General features: G+C 30.1%; 2 protein-coding genes across 3 annotated transcripts in view; one reads left to right on the top strand and one right to left on the bottom strand.

The window, feature by feature from the left end:
* Positions 1 to 8,658, bottom strand: part of LOC142325179 (uncharacterized) — a 55,583-nt gene extending 46,925 nt beyond the window's left edge. Inside the window, exons 1-2 of one of the 2 annotated variants that reach the window (XM_075366600.1) lie at positions 8,542 to 8,658; positions 8,369 to 8,439 (exon numbers count right to left, since the gene is read on the bottom strand). The gene's annotated coding sequence lies outside the window, so the exon portion shown is untranslated. Of the gene's footprint in view, positions 1 to 8,368 lie in introns of both variants that reach the window. The other variant, XM_075366599.1, reaches the window with a different exon arrangement.
* Positions 8,659 to 8,781: 123 nt separating this feature from the next.
* Positions 8,782 to 26,439, top strand: LOC142325178 (mediator of RNA polymerase II transcription subunit 28-like). Its single transcript, XM_075366598.1, has 4 exons — positions 8,782 to 8,900; positions 11,592 to 11,771; positions 24,279 to 24,698; positions 25,553 to 26,439. Exons 1-4 carry the CDS (start codon positions 8,841 to 8,843, stop codon positions 25,748 to 25,750), a joined length of 858 nt encoding a protein of 285 aa, XP_075222713.1. The 5' UTR covers positions 8,782 to 8,840; the 3' UTR covers positions 25,751 to 26,439.
* The last annotated feature ends 231 nt before the right edge of the window (positions 26,440 to 26,670 follow it).

The raw sequence follows: 26,670 nt of genomic DNA, 5'->3' as shown, positions 1-26,670 counted from the left end.
CCAAAAATACTGATGTTATGTACTTTTTCGGATTATAAAAATTACAACTAAACTGATTAGAATGAATAAATTGATAATTAATAGATAATCAATTACAGAATGATAAACAATTCAAATACATTAACAAGTTGTTCAATTCACTTTTACCTTATTTTACTCCTGCTAATGGAAGATATGAATAAATCTTGCACCTTTCGATAAAAAACTTAATTAACATAATTTAGTGCTCCTGCCACTTTTTTACTGAGTAGAACTGATAAGTCCTCATTCATCTTTGGTGTAATGTTGTGTTCTCTTCCAGTAGTAGATACAAAAACCTCTTTAGACATGAGAATGTTTAAAATATTTTCCAGTTGAATTCATCTTTGATTATCACTCAATGATTTATGAATGAAGTACCAGGACCCTGCATATGGCAAATGTGTATTCAATATTCCTTTTCATTTTCATGTACTTTGACTTCAATGACTTCATCTAACCACCACTTTCCATTGTATATGCAGCAGATATAATTTTTTACATTTTGGTTTTGGTAAATCTATAAAGCAATCAGAAACACTAATGTCCTTGTGTACTGATACTAACTTATAGTTTCTGATTCAAAGGTCACCTGGGACTTTCAGAATACATTTCTGATTTGTTGGAAATAACTGTGAAAGGTTCTTGTTTCTGGGACTATTATGACTGCTTGATAACGAGAACTGCAGTATTCTTCAGTCTCTTGAACATCTTCATTAGAGCAAAAAATAAATGTTATATTTTTAATATTTTCTTTTCAATAACCGTATATTTCAGAAGGTGTAGAAATTTGATTATTAACTGTCCTTTGAAGGCTTGCTTTAATCACAGTCCTCTTTACAGTTCCACCAACACCATCACATGGTCCTTTTCCATGGTATGAGGCAAAAAAAAATGCCATTCAGCTGCGATTTCAAAATCTTCTTGATGGTAGCACAAATTTATAAAATTTTTTTGTTTTTATATTGGGCTGAGGAGCCATTAAAAAAATTGTTTAACTTGTGGTAACAGTGTTTTTACTTTATTTATAACTTGCTTTGGAAAGCAGAAGAAAGGTGTAGTATTGTGCTTCAAGTACTCACTAATCACATAGAGCTTTGGCTTTGTAATTTCCCTTCTTTTTTAAAATATATGAGAAATGGATGTACTGTAGCTTAGGTTTTTGACCAGTGATATGACTGGACTTCATCCTGTATCACAAAAAGAAAAATTTAGAGAGAAGTCTATCATTACAATACATTCACCCTCCAACAAGTTTTCCTTTTTAACGTTGAGGGAATTAGCTTGTTTCTTTGTAACAAAATTATGTCTTTTTAGATTATTAAATCTAAAATTTTAAATTTTTAAATCTTTTTAAATTTTCAGAAAGTTTATCCAAGTACTCTTGAAATAGAAGAATTTGAGTAGTTAGTTCACAATGGTCAACAGAAATCCACCGTTTGAATTAATTTCAGAATCAAAATCATCCCAGCTCTTTCAGTAATCTAAGTACTTCATTAGTGCCTGGACATTTTTCACACTGGGTCAGCATGCACCTTTTATTTTCTATACCACATATCATGGTAGAAAGGAGAATTTTATAGTCAAATTTCATTTTAAGAGCAGATAACATAAGTTTTACATTTTGGTGAGCGACACACACACGCATGCCCACAGAAAGAGAGAGAGAGAGTGTACCTGACCCACCAGCCAGAACACAAAATTTAGGTCTTAAATCAGAAAATTTTGAAAAACCAATTTTTAAATTATGTTTTTCTTTGAAACCTGTGTATAATTATTTTAAGTTACATAAGATAAGCCTTTTTTGAATATTAATTTTCTTCCAGTCAGGTTGTCTTACAGAAACACAACCCTTCTTGTCTGGCTTCTTGTTTGGCTGTGCTCATCTTTATGGTAAAATTCTTGGACACATTTAATAACATTTTCATCAATTATGTATGTGACTGGTTTCTTTTTGTCGATTTGTGGCAAAATTCCACTTGTTTTAACTAACTGTTTGGCTTGACAGGTTAAATACTAACTAACACTAAATTCATTTTGAATTTTTTGAATGTTCCAGCTGCTTGGTAATAAACTTAAAATAATAATGATTTCCTGGGTTGATGTAACTGTTTTCATTTTATCCTTTATTTTAATGATTAATTTTTCATATTCTCTACCTAAATCAGCATAATTTTGTGGTATAAAACTAGTTTCTTCTGTAGAAATATTTAAATCAAAGGAATCATTTAATTTACTGGTAACTGACTCGGCTATTTTTGTAACTTTATTTTTTAAAATTGGTTCCTTTAGGCTGCTCGATAATTTTTTAACCTTAACAGGAGGAAATGCCAAGTGCTGAAAAACTTTATTCACCAACTCAACTATAACACACTGACGCTCAAATATAGACATTCTGGTTCGCTTTCTGTATCATCTTGTGGTTTTTGTATTTTATTTAAGCATTTTGTACATAGTGCTCTGCCTGGAATTAATTTTAAATTTGGATTGCTTGTTGAAAGTGTCAAAGATATTTCTCGAAGAAATTTCTTAACCGGTTTAGTATGATAGCTAAATTGGTCAGAGCAACTTATCCCATTAATATGAAAACATTTATTTATCTAAATATTAAGTTTTATGAAAAGTACAGATATTTTTTGTTTCAGTACATCCACTTCTTAAAAGATATCAATGTTATATGCTGTTCAGTAAACTCTAAAATATTGTGCAATACTGAAGATCTATTGTAAGTCAATTTGTGACATACTGTTTCAGTGTGAATGCCAATTGAACATTCCATAGACCATTTTTATAAAATGCAATGGTTCTTACAATAACACATAGTATAAACTATAAAACTACCAACTGCACCTCACTCTGTCTTATCCCAGTTTCTCTACAGTTAAAATAAAAATTTCTCTAATTAATAAAATTAAAAATAAAAGATATCACATAAAAGAGAAGTTCACTTTTAATAAAATTACTTCATAAACAAGTGCAAATTACCTAATCACAGTATTAACACTAGCAACAATAAAACATATCACATTGAAATCAAAACAGTAACTGAGCCTTCTACAATGTTTACATTCAGGATTATACAAACATTCATGTTAATACACGTCTATTCACTTTCGTGTTTAAACATGAGTTTGTATGTGTGTGAGTCATAACACTTTAAGTAACAAACTATCTAGAATATAAGCTATCTCACTCATTACAGACATATCAAAATATTTTGTATAATAGACCTACATTATTATCCGAAGGTATACATGCTGTGGATTTTTTGGATACATTGTTCACAGTTAGAAGGAATGGTGTTTTTTAGCAGGTTTGATGGCTTCATTACTTGTCAACCCCCATTGAGTAACAAAATACGTTTATACGGTTTTAAAGTACATAGAATTACTTACTGCTGTAAAAATTTCAGATTTTTGCCACCTGTCCCACATGTGATTTTTGGGCCCCAAAAATAAGGGATTTTCAAAATCGTATGATTTGGTGGCCATTTCTTTTAATGAAAGACACTCGATAACAGTCCAATTTTTTATTATAAGTACTACTAGTACCTAAGAGTTAAAAGGTAAAAAACAGGTCTCTTACCCTAAGCCCTTCATTATTTATTTTGGGCCCAAAATTTTAAAATACAACAATTTTTAAACATAACTTTAGTAAACATTACAAGATTTAGTTATTTAACAAAATCAATTTTGAATACACTTAAATGATGGTCCATCTTTACTCTTTCCAAAATGCCCTTTATGACCTCTGTATGATGTAAAATAAGACTTCTACAGCTCATGGAAAAAGTGACAAAAATGGCTGCTTTTACCTGTTGGCAAGTTAGAAGATAGTCTATTACTCAAATATTTTTAATAATTACTTAAAAATATTTAAAAAATATATTTTTGGCTACTACAAGATGGGTAGTTATCATATACCAAATAAAATCAAAATCAAAAATAGTGATGCAGTAAAATTTTTGAAAATTTGTTGAATTAAAATGGAATACCCATAGGATTAGACTATAGGAATAGTCTTTTACCACTTGAAAACAATTTTCTTTTGTATGTTCCTAATATAGATTCACGAATGCAGAAACGTTTATGAAAAACAAATGCAACCATCTCATTTAATTTTTTTTTACACATGTACTTAAAATGAAAGTAAAATGTTTATAATAAATTACTTTTTTCACATACAATGATTTCATTATTGCTTATATGTAAAGTTGTAGGCTAATTTCAAGTCCCCCTTGGGGATCGAGACCATCAGGTTGAAAAACTGCCATAATACTTGAAGAAGAGGAAAAAGAGAACTGAAAAAGAATATGCTTCACTTTATAAAGAATTTACTGCTGACAACGATAATTTTTTTTAATACATTAAAAAGTCTTATTATATATTCAATTTATTGCTAATTAAAATAGAACCTCATCAGAAAAAAACAACATATCCACTGGAGACTAGCAATACCACCAGTGAGCAAAATAAATATTTTTCAATATTCACATTTAAAAGAGTGAACTCATTTGTGTAACCAGGTAACAATCTACAGATAATTGTAATTTAAAAACTGATGTTTCTATTACTCTACCATTTACACTTATCTCCTTATAAATGCTTCAGATATTATTCTTATTAATAATCCTATTTAATATAAATGCTATTTACAATAATATAATTTTCATAAACAGAATAGAATACATTAAAAAAAATCGTTTTTATTAGTAAAAAATTCAGAACAAGATTTGTGTTATAATAAATCAAAATTCTTAGTTTAAGTAAACAAGTCAACTAACTTATAAAATTTTCACTTCACAAATAGAGGCATTTTTTTAATGTAAATTAAGATGGGTTGTATTCTTCTAAATAATGCTCCAAAGTAAAATTGTCCAAATTGGTCTGGTACTTGAATTCACCATAGACTAGGAATGTTGCACATAGTTCTGTGATTTCAAAGTTTTAGGGTGAACTGTAGTAGTATTTGTTATAGGATACTGCTCTCTAGTTCCATCATCTGTCATTCATATTTATTAACAGTATTTTGAATGTAGTAAGTAAATAAAGTAACTTGTAATGTAGACTTGTAAAATAAAATAATTTGTAATGTACGCAAAAATAAAATACTTTAAGAGTACAAAACTATTTAGGTAAATGTACCCACTGTAAACAAAAAGATAATAACGTTAGCATACACTACTACGGCAGTGAAAACCGAAAAATATTATTGGGTACTAACTTATTTTAGCTGTCTGCACATGTTCTAAGCACTTGTAACATGGTGTGGTACTGTATTACAGGGCAGTTTGAGCATGTACACTACTACAAAACAAGGTAACAATATTTTTCATTACTAGCAGAAACATTTTTTTATTAATGGAGGAATTTCATTGTATCGTTAAAATATGCCACTGTTGTGTGTGAATAAACCCTTTAATCTGATATCTCAGAACAGAAGCACTACAGGGAGCGACATCGGTATAATAAGCAGAATTTCAATTCTTATCATAAACAGAAATATTCTTCATGCATTCATCTGGAAGTTAATTTACTCCATTTTTATTGTTAATGACAAAACCAATTTATAGAATTCAAATATCAAATATGGGAAATTTAATTTGTAAGGTTATTTATTCTAACAGTTATGTTTTAATTGGTAGTTTTGTTTTTTATAAATAATTTATTAATACATTTTTAAATATATATATTTATTAAACTAAATAAAGGTTAAAATAAAATCCAAAGATATGGTAAAAATTTAAAGAATAAGGAAGAAAAATTAATTTAAAGATAATAAGTTTGACTTATATTTGAGATGGTGTCTACGATTTAGTAATTGAGTAATCAGCCCATCAATAACTTTTACCATATGAAATTGAAAATAACTTTTTAAGCAAAAAACCCCAAAGAAGTTATTAGAGCACAAACATCAGGAAAAGCTTAAAGTCTATAAAAAAAAATCTACTTTTTAAACACCGCATAAAAAAGGAATTAAATATTTTTCATAAAAATTTAACCAGCCAAGGAAAATAAAGTAAGAAAAATTGTAGCATGTTGTAAAATAATCAAAAATAAAAATTTTTATTAATATAAGAGTACATTCTTCCTTAAATGATTTACCAATATGTTGTTAGAGTAGAAAAATAAAAAAAATAAAATAATATCCAGAGAGCAGTATAAGAGACAAAACATGAATTAACGGTAAAAAACAATACAGCAAAATACACAACTATATCTCACAATTATTATTGATATGAAAAATATCAATCCAGACCAGGATTTAAACCTCACACCTTCTTTTGATAAAATAATTTACAAGAAATTTAATTATTTTTTATTTTTATTAAACGATTATGTATTATTCATCATACACATTTTTTTATTTAATTCTTATAAGTGCTTTAGGTAATCAAGGTTGGGTAGTTCTAAGAAATACTTAATTACTTTTTTTTTGGGGGGGATGAGCACTAGAGAGGTTACTGTAATTTGGTTTTTGGCAAGTGTAAAAGTAGTAATTTTTTACAGTTATTAGAACAAGAAAGACTTAGAAAAATCTGAACTAAAATCACAAAAGAACCTTTGTTATGTATAAATTATCATGTTGTTATTGTAACTACAATTTGTTCCAGACAGTAAATATTACACAATCACCAGCACAGAATTATTTCATTATTAATTACAATTAACTGGTACTGTACTTCTAAATGAATCCAAATCAAAGTTTTATAAACATTTTTCTTTGTTTAAGAAATATATTACATACTTTATATAAAGAACTAAATTGAAAATCAATTCAGAATTGTCATATGATATAAAAAAATAAATAAATAATAAAATATAATATATATTTATAATGATCATAAAAAAAAATTTTCAAAAAGAATTGTCAGACTGCAATAGAAAGGTACGAAAAAAAATCACAATTATTTACATCACTTACTGCTCTCATATTTCAAACATTTATATTTATCACTACAATTTGTAAATAATAATAAAAAATAAATGATAAAAGAAACCTTATCTAATTTTTTTTATATACTTAACAATGAAATGTTAAGTAGCTGATATAATTTGGTATAAAAATAATACATTACGTAAACTAATATGAATGTAACAGATATTACTTCAAACGTGATATAATAATGGTAATAATAACATAAACATATTATACAACAAACATACAACTGTTTTTCTCTTCACTAGCTCACTTTTCTAGAATTCTTTCCAGTCTCGAGCTAGTTTACTTTTGGTGATCTTTTATGGCCTGACGCCCTTCCTAATCAAGTACACAGTTTTAAATACTAGTTACTTTAAATGTAAATATATGGTCATCTGCCCATTGAATAGGTTATTTCCCTAATTACTTATAACTTGTACAGGAATCAACAATTTAATTAACTGGAAAAAAGGTGAAATTGTAGAACATAAAATTAAAAACATGGAAATTTTTTTTCTTACAACAGAGTAGTAAGAAATTATAACTAGTACTAGCATGGTAAATTACTGTAAAAAAAAAAAAATCCATAAAATAATAAACATCTTTGACATTGAAAAGTTAACTAAACTGAGGTTGACTACCGCTACTGAGTTTCATTTAGATCATTTCAAGAAATGATTTAAATGAAACATGGAATAAGCTACTGAAAATATGTTAGTTTCATTGAAAATAAGTAAATAGTAAGAAATTAGTTTAATTTATATTACTGTAACTAAATCAATATTTGCAATTAACCAAATTGAAAAATTGTATACTTTATTTTTCATTTTTTTAGCTTACTGATATTCACTCACTTCTCCTTCATTTAGTTGGGGAAAAAATATCAATTTTATAGCTTTGTTTTCTTAAACTTTCTTATTTAATCAGTTTTATCTAGCGTTATCTTTTTACTCTGTTTTATATGCATTCACTGTATGTGGGGCCATAAAATTAAAAATGATTACAAATAGTTGGTTTTTAATCTTTTTATTTTTTTCCCATTAATAAACATGGGTCATCATACTGTTAAATAATAAAATATTTAAAAAAAAATATTTATTTATTCAGTTTTGCTACATTATTAATATAAATAAATAGCAATGCAATTATGTCAATATCATATTCAGCATGGACTGTTTCACGTTTATCATGTTTACTTTTTAAAAATAAATTTAGAATTTTGCTTTACATATTCACATTGATATAGATAATAATTATAATACATACAGATAAATTAAATGAAACACAAAAATGGAGTAAAAATTAAAAATAAACATCATGGATTTATTTTTTTATATATTTAGTAAAATAATATTAAAAATTCCGTATTTTTAAATAAATAAAATGAATAAGTCATTAAAATTTATGAAATAAAATAAATAAATCTTACCTGAACCTATAACATGACCCAATGTTTAAACTGATATATTCCATCACTTCTTTTAATCGTTAAACAAAAACCTGAAAGAAGCATAATAAGTTAAATAATTAAATGATGACATGCAACGTTAATTTTATAATGAGGCATAAAAACCTACTGTCAAACGTCAAACCATTACTCACAAATCAAATCGCTACCACTGCAGTGGATAGTGAAAATATACAGATGACTTCAAATATATTGACATAACAATGCAGCCAACACACGCTGTAATCTAATATGCTATAATATTAACGGTAATAGCTTAATCCACTGTTCTATCCAATCCTACTATTTCAGTTTTGCTGTTCTAGGAAACTTATTTTAATTGATGATATCCATTTTATAGTATTCATTTAAAATAAATGTGTGTGTTCCATAATAGTACTTATTAGATTATCTTATCTCGTGTTAGATAATTTATTTTGGTTAGTAACGTAAAATGGCGACAACGACAAATGGTAATGGAAATCTAGTTGATGAGTTTGAAGAAGCTTTCCAGGTATAGTTTGGTGATTGTATATAGTTCAAGTTTATTGTATTTTACTTGTATAATTATTACAATCCTTTTAAGCAGGTCTTTCATTTATAGTATTCCTTGCGTAAAATGTTTGATAAAGCTAACATAACCTCTCTTAATGTTTTGCGAATTATTTCACATACATGTTACTCTGTACATGTTAATTACATGTTATTCCTGTTTTACAGTCATCTTTATTTTTTCTATAATGTTTTATAGTTGGATTTGTCTATTTAATTTTTTTCTTAGATTAAATTATTTTTAGAAATGTACTATCAAAGAACATATCAGTTAGCCGGCTTTTTTTTAAATAATTTTTTCGAATGCATATTAAAAAAAGAGTAATTTAATTTGAAAGGTGAACCGCTGCATATTCTTGTATTGTACTTAGTAAAATAAATTAATACTTACAGGTTAAATTATTTTTAAAGATTATGAACAGATAAAATTTATTTAGATGTAAATGATCATTAAATTACTTAAAACTAAGGTGCACTAGTCAGTTAGGTGAATTATTAACTGAGATAAGTAGGTGGTTAAACATAATCAACTAAATCACTAAAGTGGAAAGATGCTTTCCACTTTATAAATATATCTGCCCCACCACATTTTAATAGAAATATATGGAAAAGTTGAATTGTCAAAACATAAAATAGTAAAAAGGCATTAAAAAATTATGTTGGCTGTGTTGCATAAGCAAATAAATTGAACAGCCTTTAAAATCAATTTCATTGGAGTTAATAGATGAATTGTTTTGACTGGATATTTTTTCTTGATGTAATTGCAGTAAGAAACTGGTAATTCTGTTAATTTTAACTGCGTAACTGAATGGCCAGTCATACCCTTTTTTTTTCCTGTTAGCCTTCACGAATCACCATCAGGTATTTCTTAAGAAGATGAATGAGGATGATATGTAAGAGTGTAAGTAAAGTGTAGTCTTGTACAATCTCAGTCGACCATTTCTGTGATGTGTGGTTAATTAAAACCCATCCACCAAAGAACACAAGTATCCATGATCTACTATTCAAATCTGTATAAAAGTAACTGCCTTTACTAGGATTTGAACATTGGAACTCTCAACTTCAAAATCAGCTGAATTGCAAAGACACGTTTACCACTAGACCAATCTGATGGGTTAAATGAAGAAAATTATCCCAACACAAAATTTTTGTTGTTAAAAGAACCATTGATCCAGTTGGTAGTTACTGTTAAATACATTTTGGAAATAGCCATAAAAAGCAAACTAAGCATAATTCTGATGTTATAATTTTCATCAAAATTATCATTTCCAAGTAAACACAACTTCAAAATAAGCAACATTTTTTTTTTAAATTATGAAATCTTTGACTTAATATCTTAATAGTTGTATGCTCTTAAGTATACTTAGTAAGAGCAATTCCAGACATTCATTTTTAGGAATCAAAAGATATTCAAGTAAAATATAAAATTATAAATAAGTGATCATTAGTTATAAATAAGGTTAAACTCTGTTATATGCTTAGCAGATATTGTACTATGTTTAGACATTGTTGGTGAAGTATAAGTTTCTCAGGACTCATTAGATGACATTAATACTTTACATTAGCTCACTATAGCCATAATATAATTGTGTTGGGCATATAATGGAGTTCATTTTCCTATTATTATGTATGAAATTAGAACATATAAATTTAAACATTAAACTCCTGGCATTTAATATTTTAGTTTAATTAAACAATGTTAGCAAGCGTTACGTTATGTTGATATTGCACAAAGATCAGTACACAAAGATCATTAGTTATCTTACCTAAAATTTTATCATAAGCTTGAATTAACAGTGATTCATTACTAGACAGCTAATGGCAACTAGTGGAGATTTGCAAAACAGATTTGATTGTAGCAAACTTAGTATAATGTCTGGTGGGAATATAATGAAGTTTAATCGAAAATAATTATATTTGTTTCCTGAAAAATAAATTTTTAGCTTAAAAAAATAAAACTTCACAGTATCAATCTTGATTTATGTTATGGGAGGAAAAAAGTACCACAAAGGCAACAGTAAGCAACCAGCTGTGCTGAGTAAAACATGAATATTAATTTTAAGCTAAGGTGAAGAGAAATATGTTGTATTTTAATAGGAATTATGAAACGCTTTTATTTACAAGCAGTTAAGCTGTTAGGCTCATGAGAAAGTATCCAAATGAGATATAAAACATTCAGTCAGCCTCCTTATGAAGGTCTGCATGTGTATTTTAGTATGCTAGAATATTATTTAACTGGTCCTTGATAAATAAGACATCAAAACTGATAGATGAGCCTTCCATCTTTTATGGTATTTTCTTGCCAAAGTAAGTCAGGTCTGTACTTTAAGTAAAATTAATTTTTTTTTACTTATTTTACTTTTTTTAATATGTTGACTGTTGTTTATTTATCCCTCACCAGAGTAATTACATGCCTATTCCCAGTTGAAGCTACCATAATTTCCATTTTTATAATGAGATAAATTTTTTAGCATGTAAAAAGAAAACTCTTAGCATCTTAACCCAGAACCTATTATGGTGGTAAGATTGGCTTTTTAACAATATTCATTTATTTTTTTTATGGTTTTGATTTATTATTAGCCTGCATTTGTCATTTTCTTGTAAAATGTGAAACTGGTAAATAAATAAATATTTATTGTAATTTCATTTTCAGTCATGCCTAAATGTTCTTACAAAAGAAGAAGCTTTACCATCTATGGATAAAGATGAAATCAAAGTCGAAGTTGACCATACTATTCTCAGATTCATTGATCTTGCTAGGCAGATGGAAGCTTTTTTCTTACAGAAAAGATTCCTTCTGTCTGCTTTAAAGCCTGAATTAATTGTTAAAGAGGTAAGTTTAATTTAAAAAGAAGATTAGTGTTGTTATAGATATATTTTTGTCAGGGTTACTTAGTAGTAAGTTATTACAAGTTGTGCCACATGCACTACTGCATTGTACGTTTACATTGTGTATTAATCTTTTTTTAATTTTAGATTAAACCAAGGTTTAGATAACTAAGGTTGATTAATTTTACCATCAGTTGATAGTAATAATATTCAATAAAAAAAAAAAAAAATTGCTCATTTTACCATAAAAAACAAGTATTTTCCCTAAATGTTTGAAAAAACATTTTATACAGCAATTTAACATAAAAAAAAACGTTTTGTAGTTTTTACATTTCCAGCCACCATTTTAGAAAATTTATCTGAGGGATTAAAATATTATTTTAAAAAATAAGTAAGTAACTTATTTTTTTAAATAACATTTTGTAATATTTTTTTATTTATAATTCATTGAATGAGGTTGGTTTTGATAATTTATTTTTTTCTACATGAGTAGATATATATTTGCATACATAAATACAGATATTAGCTCAGAAGGACCCTCAAGGGAAGGTTCTAGAAGGGAGGTTCTAGAACTTCTGCTACTACTTTTTTTTTAGTGGGTTTCCAAAGAATTTGTAGAAATCGCTTCTGCACCCCATCAGATTTTCTAAGAAATTGTCATAGAAAGGGGGGTCCAACTTTTCTTTATATTTAGAAGTCTCCGGAACACAATTCTGCAATGTTTATGTATGTATCTATATATTTGTAAATTTTTTTGTTCGCTCTATCGAACACAAATCTTTACAGATTTTGATGAAACATGGTGGGGTGATGTAAATCTATTGGGAATATATCAGTTTTGATTTTCAAGTGAATCTGTTTACAGGAACAGGATTAAGAGATAAAAAATGGGGGTTTTGGGTACATTTTCAGCTTTTTCCGTTCTACTGGGAGCAATTTTTAACAAATTTTGGTGAAACTTGTTTGGATGATGTAAACCTAATAGAATTAGAAACATATTTATTTTCAAGGGAATCTATTCCCAGGAACTGGATGGAGTTAAAGGCAAAAAACTGGGATTTGGTGTGTTTTAATGTTGCAGCTTGAAGGGTGACTAGAAAGCCAAAATCAGATTTTTGCAAGCTAGTTTTGCTGTAGTACTTCAGTTTCAAAATAATCCAAAATGTGATCTGGTATGAAGGAAAGGGGTTGGTGTCAAAAAAATGAGTTTTGAAATTTTAATCATTTTGGGTCAATTTCTTTTTTGAACTGTATCTTTTTTGTGAGCATGGTTCCAAAACCACACAAATTATGGGTAACAGTACCTGAGTGGGTTGGCAAATAGCAGTGTTAAGCGATTGATGCAGTCATAACTCAACAACTATGTGAAAAGTAGGAAAATAAACAAATATAAAAGTATAGTCAGCTCCCTTTTATTCACAATAATAACCAGCAGTAGGATTACAAATAATCCAAAATCGTACCAAAATCGCGGTTGACCCAAAAATAATATTAAAGTAATATATATTAAAATGACCTAATATTGTACTGCAGTACAGCATATATTAAGGTATTAAGTATATATTAAGATAAAATGTGTTACATTACACTACACTATTACATACCTGGTAAAGTAATATCTAGAAGTTTTTGTCACTAAGTTTTTCTTTGTCATTAATATTATACATAAATAGATTGAACATGTACTTGTGTATGTCTTATGTAATGCATTAACAAACATTAATTAAAATTAGAATGGCTATTATAAAAAAAAAATAAATAAATTATGTAGATTTTACGCTTTCAGTTGTATTTTTTATTTTTTTTTAAATAAGATACGATTGATTGTTGTTTTAGTGACTGAAAACACTTTATTTTAACTGAACTTCATAGTTTTTTCTGGGTGAAAAACGCTTTCATGTTGTCATCACCCAGGCACAATATATTTGTAGTAAAAAATAAATTTTAAAAATGGATTATTATAAACTAAAAACACAAACACAAAACACATTTTCAAAGTAGAAAGCCTGTAATGCATTCTAAAAGTAAAATAAAAACACAAAGATATATCACATTATACATCTCAAAATAATAAAATTATCATTTGCTTTACAGCAAATAGTATGAATAATTGAAACACACTGCAGTAATTTATGTATTTGAATGTAAATGGTTGGTCCTAAGTAATCGTAAAATATAAGATAACATTTCATTACCCCATAGAATAGTTTGCATATTAGTCCCTAGTTTAAACGTACGATGCAGTGCCACAATAACGGATACAATCCACAAGGATTTGGAGCACTGTTATTGCAGCAAGCACAAACATAGTGCATCTATTTGAGTCAGATATCCATGAGTGAGTCTAGCATGCCCTACTCGCAAACGGCAGATAATAACCTTCTATTGATGGTTATTTCTGAGGAGGAGCACCACGGTGTTCTTAATTGGGTGAAGTTTATTGTTCATGGTAGCATTTCATTCACTTTGGCACTAATCATGAACCACCCGTTTCAGGAAACAGACAAGATTGTTCGAAGTGATGCAATTGGTGAAAGGAGGCTGGAAAGAAGCCTCCTTTTCCGCATTATCAGCATGCTCATTGCCTGAAATCCCAATATGGCTGGGGATCCAGCAGAAGCTCACAGTTTTAAGGTGGTTCATTTGCAAAATAACATGCTGAATCTCACAGACTACAGGGTGTCTGGACACGTCAGTAATTGCCTGTAAAGTACACATGGAATCAGAGCAAACAAGTATATGTCAAAATGTTGTGTTAATTATATATGTAGTTTGTGTAGCACAATATCACTCAATGAACTATCATCCTATCATATTCACAATGAAATATAGTACAGCATTATCAGATTCAAAACAAGTGCAATTCAAGCAGCAGATGAGTGAAGGAGTAAAACCTATCACAGAATGATAACAAAACATTTTTAACTTCTTTATACATTTTTAAAACTTTATTTTTTTTCAGAGAGGCATCGCAGTTAAACTGGTTGTAGATAATTGGGAGTTGACTGTATAATGTATTTATTGGATAATACACAGTATTTTTCATTATTATAAAAGAACACATTCTACTAACATAACATGAAATACTAAAAAACACAGAAAGCAATATTATTTTTAAAAATCATTACAGCATCAACAAATCAATTAACAACAAATTGCACTCAAATGATGCTCTGGTACACTTACCAGAGCACTCAAATGATTACAATTATTTGAGTTCTTTGGTGCACTTGTCCTTTTTCTTCAAGTTCTACACCATTCTCTTAGCCTCAATACCTCGTAATCTCACATCCTTAATTATTTCCATCATTTGGTTTGTTCTAAACTCACCTCCATTATCTACCTCAACCAGTTCACTATTATACATGTGGATCACCACAGAGGAGGAGAGGCTTATATCTCTGTAGTTTCTGCTTACCATTGTGTCCTTCCTTTTGTGGATGGGTTTCGCAGTATTATTTTCTCACTCATTTGTTGTCCAATTCCTTACTTCACACCTTCTCAACACTACATATACATCCATCTAATCACTCTTTTCTTTTATATTTAATCATTTTATCGTATTGTGTTGTCTTATTCCATATACTTGATCATAACTTCGCAAACTCCTCCGCCTCCATATTCCTACATATGTTACTGTTATCCACTCCACAGGAAAGTAATTCATGCCTAATTCTGTGGAAGACTGATACTGAAATATTTACAACAGTCAGACCTCGCTCATCTCACTACCACATGTCTTAAATAAAAGAAAAGTACAAATAAATAACCTAGAACTTCTTTTAGTAAATTTAATGTCATTTTCAATGTTAATCATTGTCGATCACATTATCAACTTCTTCAGACAGTTATTTTGGGATACTCTGAATTTAATGTCATTGTCTATAAAAAATCAATTTGTATTATAACTAAAAACAGATCAGTCTTGATAGTAACATTAAACAGAATTATAACTGTTTACATATATAATAAATGAAAAGTTGTTATTCATTCAATTAATCTATTTTCTGGTAAGTTGTGAATAGTGAAAAATTATTTCCAGTTTTTGAAACTGTATACACAACATCAAAAAGACACCTGTGCCTATAGCACGGGTGAACGTGTGACAGGGGATTCTAGTAAATTGGAATTATTCAGGATTTCAGTGATTATTAAGAAATATTGTCTTCACAAAAATAAATTATTGAGCATCAACAGGTGCTCGTGGATTTGTTTCTTCAGGTCTTTTTTATTTAATTGGTATTATTTATAATCGTTTGGGAAGTCGAAGATAAGTAAAGATCTAAAAAAGGAAATGCGTGATTTTCCTGAAACTAAGTCAACAAACATGGAAATTGACAATTTATGCAAATATTGTCTTGAAATTATGGATATGCTTCTCAAAGTATTGGTGAAAATTTGTCGATTTACAGAAGTTTTTGGGAAGAATTTTGTATAGTAGTTGATTGGGGGGGGGGGGGGTGATGGTAGACAATGCACAGATTAAAAATAGTTTTTTCAAAAATTAATAAATTGGCTTATGAAATTCATAACTTTTACAACTTTTGAATTTTCAAAAACATTGGAAAGTTATTTATTGTGGACAATTTTATAAAAAAAAAAAAAAAATATATATATATATATATATATATAGTGTCAGTTATGAGATAGTTTCATGCTTCTCTCTCCAGCCTCCACATTTTTCCTTCTGCTAGTCATAATTGTTGTTAATTTCTTATTGCAAATAACACATTTATTGATAACTATTATTAATTCTTAAAATCCATGTTCAGGGTGTGGCAGAACCGATTAAGCAGTTTTGAGGAGTTAGAAAAAACTAGTATGGGTATATAGAGAAAACGATTTTTTTTTTCTAAATTACAGTACATACCATTTAATAATCATTAAGTTTTTAAAATAATGTCCTCAAGATGGCTGCTGTTAGCAGCATCTCACTGCTGGAGATGTTTTCTGAAGTTTTGTACTGCTCATTCACACATATCCCGGAATATGAGTTAACTTCTTCAATAATCAGCTCCCTTTGTTCAGGTAGGGTGTGAAGGTGATGTTTAAACACCCTTTCCTTCAGATATTCCAAAGAAATAAATCACAAATGCTCAAATTGGGTGACCAAGCAGACCACCTCACATCCTCTTAAAGTGGCCAGACATCCAGGAAAAGTTTATCTCAAAGTATTGAGTGAATTTCGGGTCGTGTGAGCTGTAGCCCCACCCTGTTGTAACAAGTCCCATAATCCATCTTCAACAATTTTTTTCATTCTGGGCTGCAGAAAAATTTGACAATGGTGAGACATAATGTTTGGAATCCATGGTCACCTCATTCTCCTCAAAGAAGTATGGACCTATCATACCAAATTGTGAACAGCGCATTGTTTCACTCCATAGGGGGACAGAATGGTCTTTTGTGAATAATTCAGTGGTTATTTTCAGCCCAGTAGTGGAAATTTTGCTTTTTCATGGCCCCACTGAAGTGAAAATGAATGTTCTTTGTTGCTACTGAAGAAAGCTGCCTCTGGAGTGATCTGTGCAAGCATTTGCTCACACAGATTTTGCGGTTGGTGTAAGTCTGCTGTGCTCGCTCAACCTTGAGACAGTTTTGAAGGGTTGAAAATTCATATCAAATTGCAGAATCCTCAAATTGTGTTCTGGTATTCCCAAGGCAACCAGCATTCCTCTGAGCAGAACGTCTTTGCGATTGCTCAGTTGCTGCTCACACCAACTGTACATTTTCTGGTGTTGTGATGGACCTGCGTCAGCCATGTGTACCTCTTCTTAATGTGCCACCCATTTCTTCCAACTGCCAAACCCAGGAATAAATTGTATTCACATTAGGAATGGCATTGTTGCACAGAATGTTGAACTGTTGCAGAAAAGCTGTTTGCGTTGCTATCACAGATCACTTGTTTTCAAAACACATACACACGGAAAAGTCACAATGTGCTCCAGTCCAAGCCATGTTGGCTACTGAAATGAGTCACTGACAGAAGAGAGGAAGACCATGTGCTCCTGCCTACCCCCCACCTCCGCCTGAGCATTGAACCCCTCCTAACCACCCAGTCGGTTCTGCCACGCCTTGTATTTACAGAATCAGCATCTGAATTATATAGTTTTTATTTATGATGTTTTTTTTTCATAAGTGACATATTGATAGTTACTCAGAATGATAGTTGTTAAAAAGTAGTGGTAGTAACATATTATCTAAAAATTACAATTGCTGTAGATACTTTCAGTATAATTTCATTGTTAGTCAATCAGTCAGTCAATCACTGCAGTCTACGCAGTGATGTGATGAATGTTAGATCCCCACTCCTCAGACTTCTTGAAGTTTAGCAGGTGATATAACCTGTGTTATTGGAGTATTAACTTATGAATGTATTCTCCATCAGAAATAATGCTAATACACAATGGATCTTTGTTAGACAGTTCTTCTATGAAGTGTTTACAGCGGTAAACATTTTGGTGAATAAAACTACTAATAAATGTAAAGCTTACATCATATTTTATATAAATATTATTCCATTTAATAAATTAAATTGTCACTAATAACTATCTGTGTTAAATATGATACAGATAAAATGTACTATAGAATTATATGCAGCAATAATAGAAACAACAGTTATATTTATTTTACTTATTTACTTTGTAATACTGATAGCATTACCACACTATTATTTGTGTTGAGTGATTTATGTATTAATAATACTGTTTTTTTTTTATTTATAGTACCAAATGTATTATGGTTGATAAGTAGGTATGTTTGTATATGTGTATTCATTTAATTTTTCATTTACTTCAACAGTTACTGTTAACATTTTTGTATTTTCAGATATAAAAATATTAGAAGGAAGAAGGTCATTCTAATATTATAGCATATTAATTATATTTTTATTTTTGCTTTCTACTTTTAAGTAAGTACCCACGCATGTGCACACACACACATATATATAAATAATTTTTCTAAAGTCTATCTTTTCAAGACCCATATCATCTCTGTACTAATAATTATTGTATAGAATAGATTCAACTTGATCTACACAAGTACAGAATTGAGTAGTAAAATAAAATTATACTCGCCCTATTTTTTTATACCATCTGTACAAAACTGCTTTCACAATAACCCCATGTTCAGTTGTAGATATTTTCTTTTTAGTAAAATATTTAGAGTTAAATTACATATTAAACTCAAAATTAAAATATAATAGATTAAAATATGTAAAAAATTAAATTTAAAAACTTAAAAAAATTATTAAAGAAACAATAAAAATGTTAAAATTGTTAAGATATTGCATCAAGTATTATAAAATTAAATAAATAAGGTAAAATATAATAATCAATGCTAGAGGAACATCTTCAAGCAGCTGTGGCAATTTTTTTTGAAGAAAGTGCAAGTAAACTTCAGCATTTAAGTGGCCAGGTAATATGAATGTTGCAGACAGCAGATTGTGAAGAAGGCTGCACTATACATCAACGCTAAATTGTTGTTGAAAATTGCCTTCTACCGTTTCATGAGGATTTACTTCATTGTGTGAGTTGTTGATGCCATCTCAAATGAAATTTGCCTCATAAGTAAACAAAGCATACTTGTAGAGATGTCAATTTTTATTCCACCAGTTGCAGAACTCCAAGCAAAGCTGACCAGCTCCTGGGCATAGAATTTGAACTGGTTGTTTATGATGAGGATAAATCTTGTTTTGTTTAATTGTCCTCCAAACCATCAAATGAGAAACTCCGATCCACTTAGAAAGACGTCATGTGCTGACGCCTGGACTGTGCTGAACTGCGTTAATAATAATTTCATCAATAACAGCGTCTTGCTGGATAGATTGTTTGTAGCATACGAATAATAGGTAGTGAACCTGTTTCCTGAAGATTGTGAATAGTTGTGCTAATTGTTTTGGGATCTGAAATCCTGTGATTTGAAAAACACATTTCATATTCTACTACAGCAGCTGTAGCATTACCATTACACATACCCAAAATGAATACTATATTGGTGTATTTCTTTGTTGTAAATAAGTACAGTATTACTTTAATGGCAAATCGATCATGTTTTAACTTAAATTCACAGAAAACCTTCACTAATAATAGCACTTTTCACCTGATATACTTAATATTCCTTACATAATGATTTATATACTAATACAGAATTGCACATCTGTTGTTATTCTATTGCCAATTTTGAAATCATAATTTATTGTATCTCTGTCATTAATAAAAAAATAAATATTATCTAAGTAATTTTAGTGGTTTTCACCCCAGATTTCTCAAAAACTACTACAGATATGATTCTTGGACCTATATTATTCAATTTTTTAGGTCAAAAATCAAAAGAAATAACTAATTCTGCTCCTTAATTAACGCCCTAAAAATTTCAGTATACCTCATATCACCGGGTTAGCCAAAATCAAAGTAAAATCTTTCACTAGCCTTAACTCCAAATCAAGCATTTTAGAACTTATATTTATATAAAATTTCTCCATAAATTTCATGAGTAGAAGAGATTATGAAAATCCATGGAGAACTTTACATACATCTGTATATAATAATAATAATAATAAATATACTTTACTTAAATTGTTTTAATTTTTACTTACCAAAAAGAAAAAAATATATAATAAAGGATGGAAAATAAATTTTACTTAACTTATTAATTTAGTTGATTCTAAGTAACCAGTTCATTGAAACAGCAATTACCCAAGGTTATCTGTCAGTTTGACAAAACAAAAGATTATAACTACTATAATTGACAGAGAAAGGAAAAAGAAAACACAAAACAATGAATGCATTGCTTACTTATAATTAAACTGTCAACACATTACAATACATAGAAAACCCAAATATTTACATTGAACTCTGTATGTAATAATCAAAAATGAATCTTATGTGTCATATATGTTACATATAATGTAACTCATTTTCTATTAATTTGTTGATACATCTCTCCATAAATTCTTTTAAATGGAACATCACCCTATAAAGTTAAACATCTTCTTTGTCTCTATCATATAAGGAACACAATTTTGTATTTGCTTCTCATAGGGATCTATCATTCAGGTCTAACTGGTCTGTCCTAATTTTAAATATGTATTAATAACATACTCAACTGGAATGTAAGGGTTTTCCCTGCAATCCCAATTCATTTTTCTATAATTAGTCTGCCATGCGCTTTCAAACCAACTTTCATTACTAGACCAGGATATGTAACTGTAATGGTCATTCTTTTTTTTCCAATAATACTTACATTCAAAGGGCAACCCTGATTGTGAATGAGATGCAATCAAGCCCCAAACCAACCTTCCCTTTAATCTACAGGCTTAGCTAATTCATGATTGAGCTTGGCCTTGGGTTTCTAAAATATTTAAGAATGTAATTAAAACATAATTGCAATATATACTGCCTTATCAGATTTGTTCCAGTCTGCAAATACCCAATATAGTTTGAAAACTATATTGACAGGGCCCACTTGTTGGGGATTAAGAGTTTTCCAAGACTCACTACAGCTCACCTTCTGGATGACAAAAATACACATTTCATACTGCAAATTCAAGAAAACTTAAAGGAATTACATTCATAATAGATAAATATTTTCATCAAAAACTAGAAAGAAAAAGCCAAAAATTATTCAAACTGAGGAATAACTAAGAGATATAACATAGTGAGGCATGAGTGGCTTTTATTGTAGATAAAACTATTAATGAAGGGAAACTGGTTTGCATGGCATTTCACCTGCCACCACCCCATTCGGTTGCCCTAAAGCATAAGGCCAAATGTATGTGTTACAAACGACTACTGAGCCTTGAATCACTTTAGCGACCAGTGTCCTAACTAGCTCCTAGAGCTAATCTAATTGCATGAGCGAACTAAGCGTGGTGCTACACACCATTTGCTTTGTGTCTCACTGCTCACTTATATATTTCTAAAATGGGTAGGTGCACCCTGTCAACTACTAAAAACATATATGACACTCAAAAATTTAATTTATTTCATCAAGTCAGCAATTCGCTATGTCTAGGTCGCTGAATGCCAGCAAGTATCTATCCACCAATATTAAAGCCCTTTGAGCCTTAATTGGCTGGTGACCAGCGATAACTCTCAGGTAACTTCCCACAGCAGCGAGATAGGTGTCTTTTCCCTTGAAATAAACTACTATTGCCGGTTGAACAATGAACAATGGCCAATTTCCCGCTTGACTTCTGAGTTCCAGGGCGGCTTGAGTTCTGGTCCCCCAACAGCTGGGCAGTTGAACATCATGTGTTCATGTGACTGAACCTCCCCACAGACATACAGCTTCAGCTGCCAGGTAGAACTAAAACAAATATTGGTACAAATTCGTGTGGTTGCAGAGCACCTGGGTACCTGCTGCCTTAAAAACAAAGGAGAGGCATACCATCCCCCAAGTGCTGTATAAATCTATACAAGCACCTTCCTTTAGTCGTGGCGTGCCATTCTTGCTGCCATGCATCAATCATGAGGCTGTAAAGCCTCGCATCAATCATGAGGCTGTAAAGCCTCCTTTGCAGGCGGGAGATGGGCAACTGTTTGAAATTTAAAACCAGTGCATTGCAATCACTATTCTGCTCTAATTTAGGCCAGGCTTGAAACTGCATCCCAAATACCTCAGCTTCCCTGCCTCTTCGCAACTTCCACCACCAAATCAATTGGGAGAGCCTTTCCCAATACAGTGGTAGCCTCATAGGAGGTTGTTTTAAAAACACCAATGTATACAATTAAGGCTCTGCACTGGGTATTCCTTAAATTTTGAATAAGTGCTCGAGTTCTGTCCAACCTATGCACCCAGACAGACGCAATATAAGAGACCATACTTTTGAAGACACCTCGGTACACCATGTACAAATGATTGCCCGACAGCCTGTAATCCTTCTAAGCTTGTGCATCACAGAGACGGCATCTGCTGTTACTTGCCTAATGTGGTTGCTAAACAGCAACTTCTCATCAAACAAAACGCCTAGGTACTTTTGAAATTTAACTCAGCTGATTACACAGCCTTTATACTTAATGTGGGGATTACGACTGTATAATAATTTGTCTGCATCTTAATAAAACAAACAATGTTTGTTTTATTTTATTGGTTTATGGAGTTTTCCATAACTGTGGCAAATAATGATAAAAATTATGGATACAATACCACAATAAAAAGAAAACATAACAAAAACTTTAATATCTGACTAAACATGATTGCTTTGAATAAACCTGAAAGGCACTCATGGATTTTTATGGTAAAACAAGACATACAAATGTCTGATGAAACTGGGATAAAATTAAATTAGTACATAATTTATAATAAAATATCGACACCAATAATTTTGTTCAGATATCTTAAATGAAAAAAAAATTAACATATTCATGTTTAATTGACACACTAATTTTGTTTTTAATTTATTTTACAATTACATAAATCAACTAAACATAAACTTGTATATATACAAGGCATAGTCAAATGAATACATGCGAGTAAAAATTCTATATGAAATAAATGTAAATAAAAAAACCAAAACAGAAAGCCTAGAACGAATTGAAAAAACAAATTGACATGAAAAAATTTGTGCAAAATTGGTCTCAAAAAACCTCATTATTGACAGAAAAACAACAGGATGGAAGTCTACCACAATCTTCTAGGGCAAATTGAAACTGATCCTGATTTTCTAAACAATGTTATTACTGGTGATGAATCTTGGATATTTGAGTGTGACCCAGAAACAAAATGCCAGAGCAAGGAGTGGCACACTTCAAACTCACCATGTCCCAAAAAAGCAAAAATGAGTAAATCAGAAATCAAAACCATCCTAATTGACCATAAGGAGTTTTTGCTTACAGGACTGTAAATCTGTATACCAAGAAATTCTTGAAAGGACTCTGGAAAAGAGTTGCCCACATGAGACCAGCCATCAAAAGACAACTGGATGTTGCAATGCATCTTGTCACACTTCACTCTCAGTTAATGAGTTTTTGGCAAAGAAAAACATTTTTGTAGTTCCTCAACCACATTATTCATCTGACTTGAGTCCCTGTGATGTTTTCTTGTTCCCAACTTTAAAAAAAAAACACCTTAAAGGACACCATTTTGGAACAGTAGAAAACATAAAAACTTCCCAAGGGAACTATTACGAAGTTGATAGAATCCATGTATAATTGATTGTAAATAAAACGTTTTTCAGAACCAGTCTCATTACTTAATTTGTAGACCTTATATGTTGGCTTTTGCATTTTAACTGATGAGGATTACTTTGAAGTAAACATAGGTGGGTACTACATTTTCAAATATTCGAAAAGAGTATGAATATTTAGTCATACCTCACGGATATATAAATAACCAAACAGTTTACTCCTTTCTATGAGTTTTTTCCAAATCTGATAGCAGAATTAAGTTAAATATCTGTTATATGAGAAAACAAATGAGCCATTAAAAAAAATAATAATTTTATATCTTTATGGTAAACAAGGTAAAAAATTTAAAGATTATATCTTCAAATAATTACTTGAATTTTTTTTAGGATGTAAGTGATTTGCGATTGGAACTTATAAGAAAAGAAGAACTAATTAAAAGACATTATGATAAAATAGCTCATTGGCAAACTCTATTAGCAGATTTACAAGGTTGGGCAAAGTCACCAGCACAAGGCCCAACCCCTCCAACTGTTATGTCTAATGGTGGCCAAGCGGGACCTACAACACCACAACCAAGCAGCATGGTGAGCCCGTTACAACAGCAACAGCAGCAGCAGCAGCAGCAACAGCAACAGCAGCAGCAGCAAGCACAACAACAACAACAACAGAATCAACAGCAAGTTCAGCAGCAACAGCAGCAGCAGCAAGTTGTTCAACAACAACAGCAGCAGCTTGCCCAACAACAACAAATGCAAACACAGCAGCAACAAATGCAGCAGCAAATACAGCAACAAATGCAACAACAAGTAATTTTTTATGAGTTATTATTTTTATTTTTTTCTAAACTTATTAGAATTTAATGCAATATAACTAAATTACTGAAAACTCATTTATATAATATTAAAATTAACATTGCAAGTTTAGTTGGAACTGATTTTATAAATGAAACGAGAAATTCAGACTTTTTATATTAGCAAAACTTTTTATTATCCAAGAACAAACACATTGAATCCTTCAGCTCGTCATCCTTACAAAATTGGGACTTATATAAATATTCAATTGTTGATGTAATTTATTTTGTCTCCAAGGAAAACATTTCCTAGTATTTTTTTTTAACAGTTTATCATTTTGAAATTTTAATTTTACTCTATCCAACATATTTTAGAAATATTTGTGATTTTTTTTTTATGATTATATATGCCTGGGGCTGACAACACTCAGATCATGACATTAAACTATACCTTTAGCTTTTATGGTTAGGAATTCGAGAACTTATTTTTTTTTTTATATTAAAAAAGCAGTTAATAACTAAATTAAATCTCTTTGAAAAGAAAAATTGATCTGTGTTTCAGACATCAGTCAAACCAACAGTATAATATTATAATCATAATTACAGTGAAGGAGATTGATATCTATCGCATAAGAATACCAAAACTATGTAATATAGAAATCTATAATTTGGCAGCTGAGGGTTAGTTCTTGGACTCATGAAGATTTCCATCATTTTAGTAAATAATTTTCTAAGTTTTTGTTTTTTTGTAGATGCTAACTTGTTAAGAGCAGCCATCTAAATGTACACATTTAGTATAAATGAATTCTTTAGTTGCATATTTATATTTGTATATATTACACTGATTTTGCTTTTTGTTCTTGTTTTCAGTTCAATGATGGCCAAGTGCCTCCTGGTATGGGAGGAGGTGGTGGTATGGTATCTCAACAGCAGGCAATGTTCATGCAGCAAGGTCCACGTGGGCCAACGTTTCCAGGTCAAGGCCCAGGCGTAGGTTTGCTTCAAGGGCCACTTGCCTACTTAGAGAAGACAACGTCCAATATAGGAATGCCGGATGGAAGAAGGTGACGGGGGAGAGGGAGGGGGAGGGGCCGAGGCCGAGGACGTGCCCGCGGACGAGGAGCCATTGAGTACGGGTCTGCCCCCTGAACCCTCCCTCGTGTTTTTCCTGTTTCCCAAAACTCAATATTATATTATTGCGCCCATTCTATTATTAAATAAAAAAAGCCAGCCGCCACTATTATCAGTACACCACCACTCCCAGCCTACAATACGTGAATTATTATTTATCATCATCATTATTATTATTATGTGATCAGAACACTTGGCATTATTAAAGATAATAATATTTTTTAACATTATTTCGTATTGTGAACTTTTGCTGAATGAGTTTGTGTTGTAATACTAGTATGTGGCCTATAAACTGTTATTATTTTTATATTTATATTGTTATAATTATTTATTTGTTTATTTAAAAATATATTGTGAATCTTTTATATTTAATTTAATTTATTTTATTTTTAATTTTTTAGATTTTTTTAAAGATTAATTGGTTAATTTTTGTTATAATTGTTTAGGTGCCCAGAAAAGTGTTAGTAGTCATAAAAAACAATTTTACAGGAGCTAAACACAAATAAATGGTACCTGATAAATGTTTAATTGAAGTTACTATTAGCATAATTCCTTTCCCTCTGCACATTAGACAGCAACTTTACAATTAGATAATTTTATTAGGAAGTAAATAACTGTGTAAATATGACAAAGAGTAGTCAATATAATAAATAAAAAACATTTGAAGTATTATGTAATTTAATTTAGTTTTACTATTATACATATATTTTTCATTTTATTTAGTTTTTCTGAGTTACCAACAATATAATTTAGATTCTGAACTCTGAACTTAAATACCAAAAACAAAATTAACTTAATTTTTCCATATTAAATAAATTTTGTATACATGTATTTTATCTACTGGGCAGACAAATATT

Source organism: Lycorma delicatula, chromosome 5 (assembly GCF_047948215.1).
Source record: "Lycorma delicatula isolate Av1 chromosome 5, ASM4794821v1, whole genome shotgun sequence".
Classification (NCBI taxonomy): Eukaryota; Metazoa; Arthropoda; class Insecta; order Hemiptera; family Fulgoridae; genus Lycorma; species Lycorma delicatula.
The sequence above is the reverse complement of the archived record's forward strand: the minus strand, read 5'-3'. Positions and strand labels throughout refer to the sequence as shown.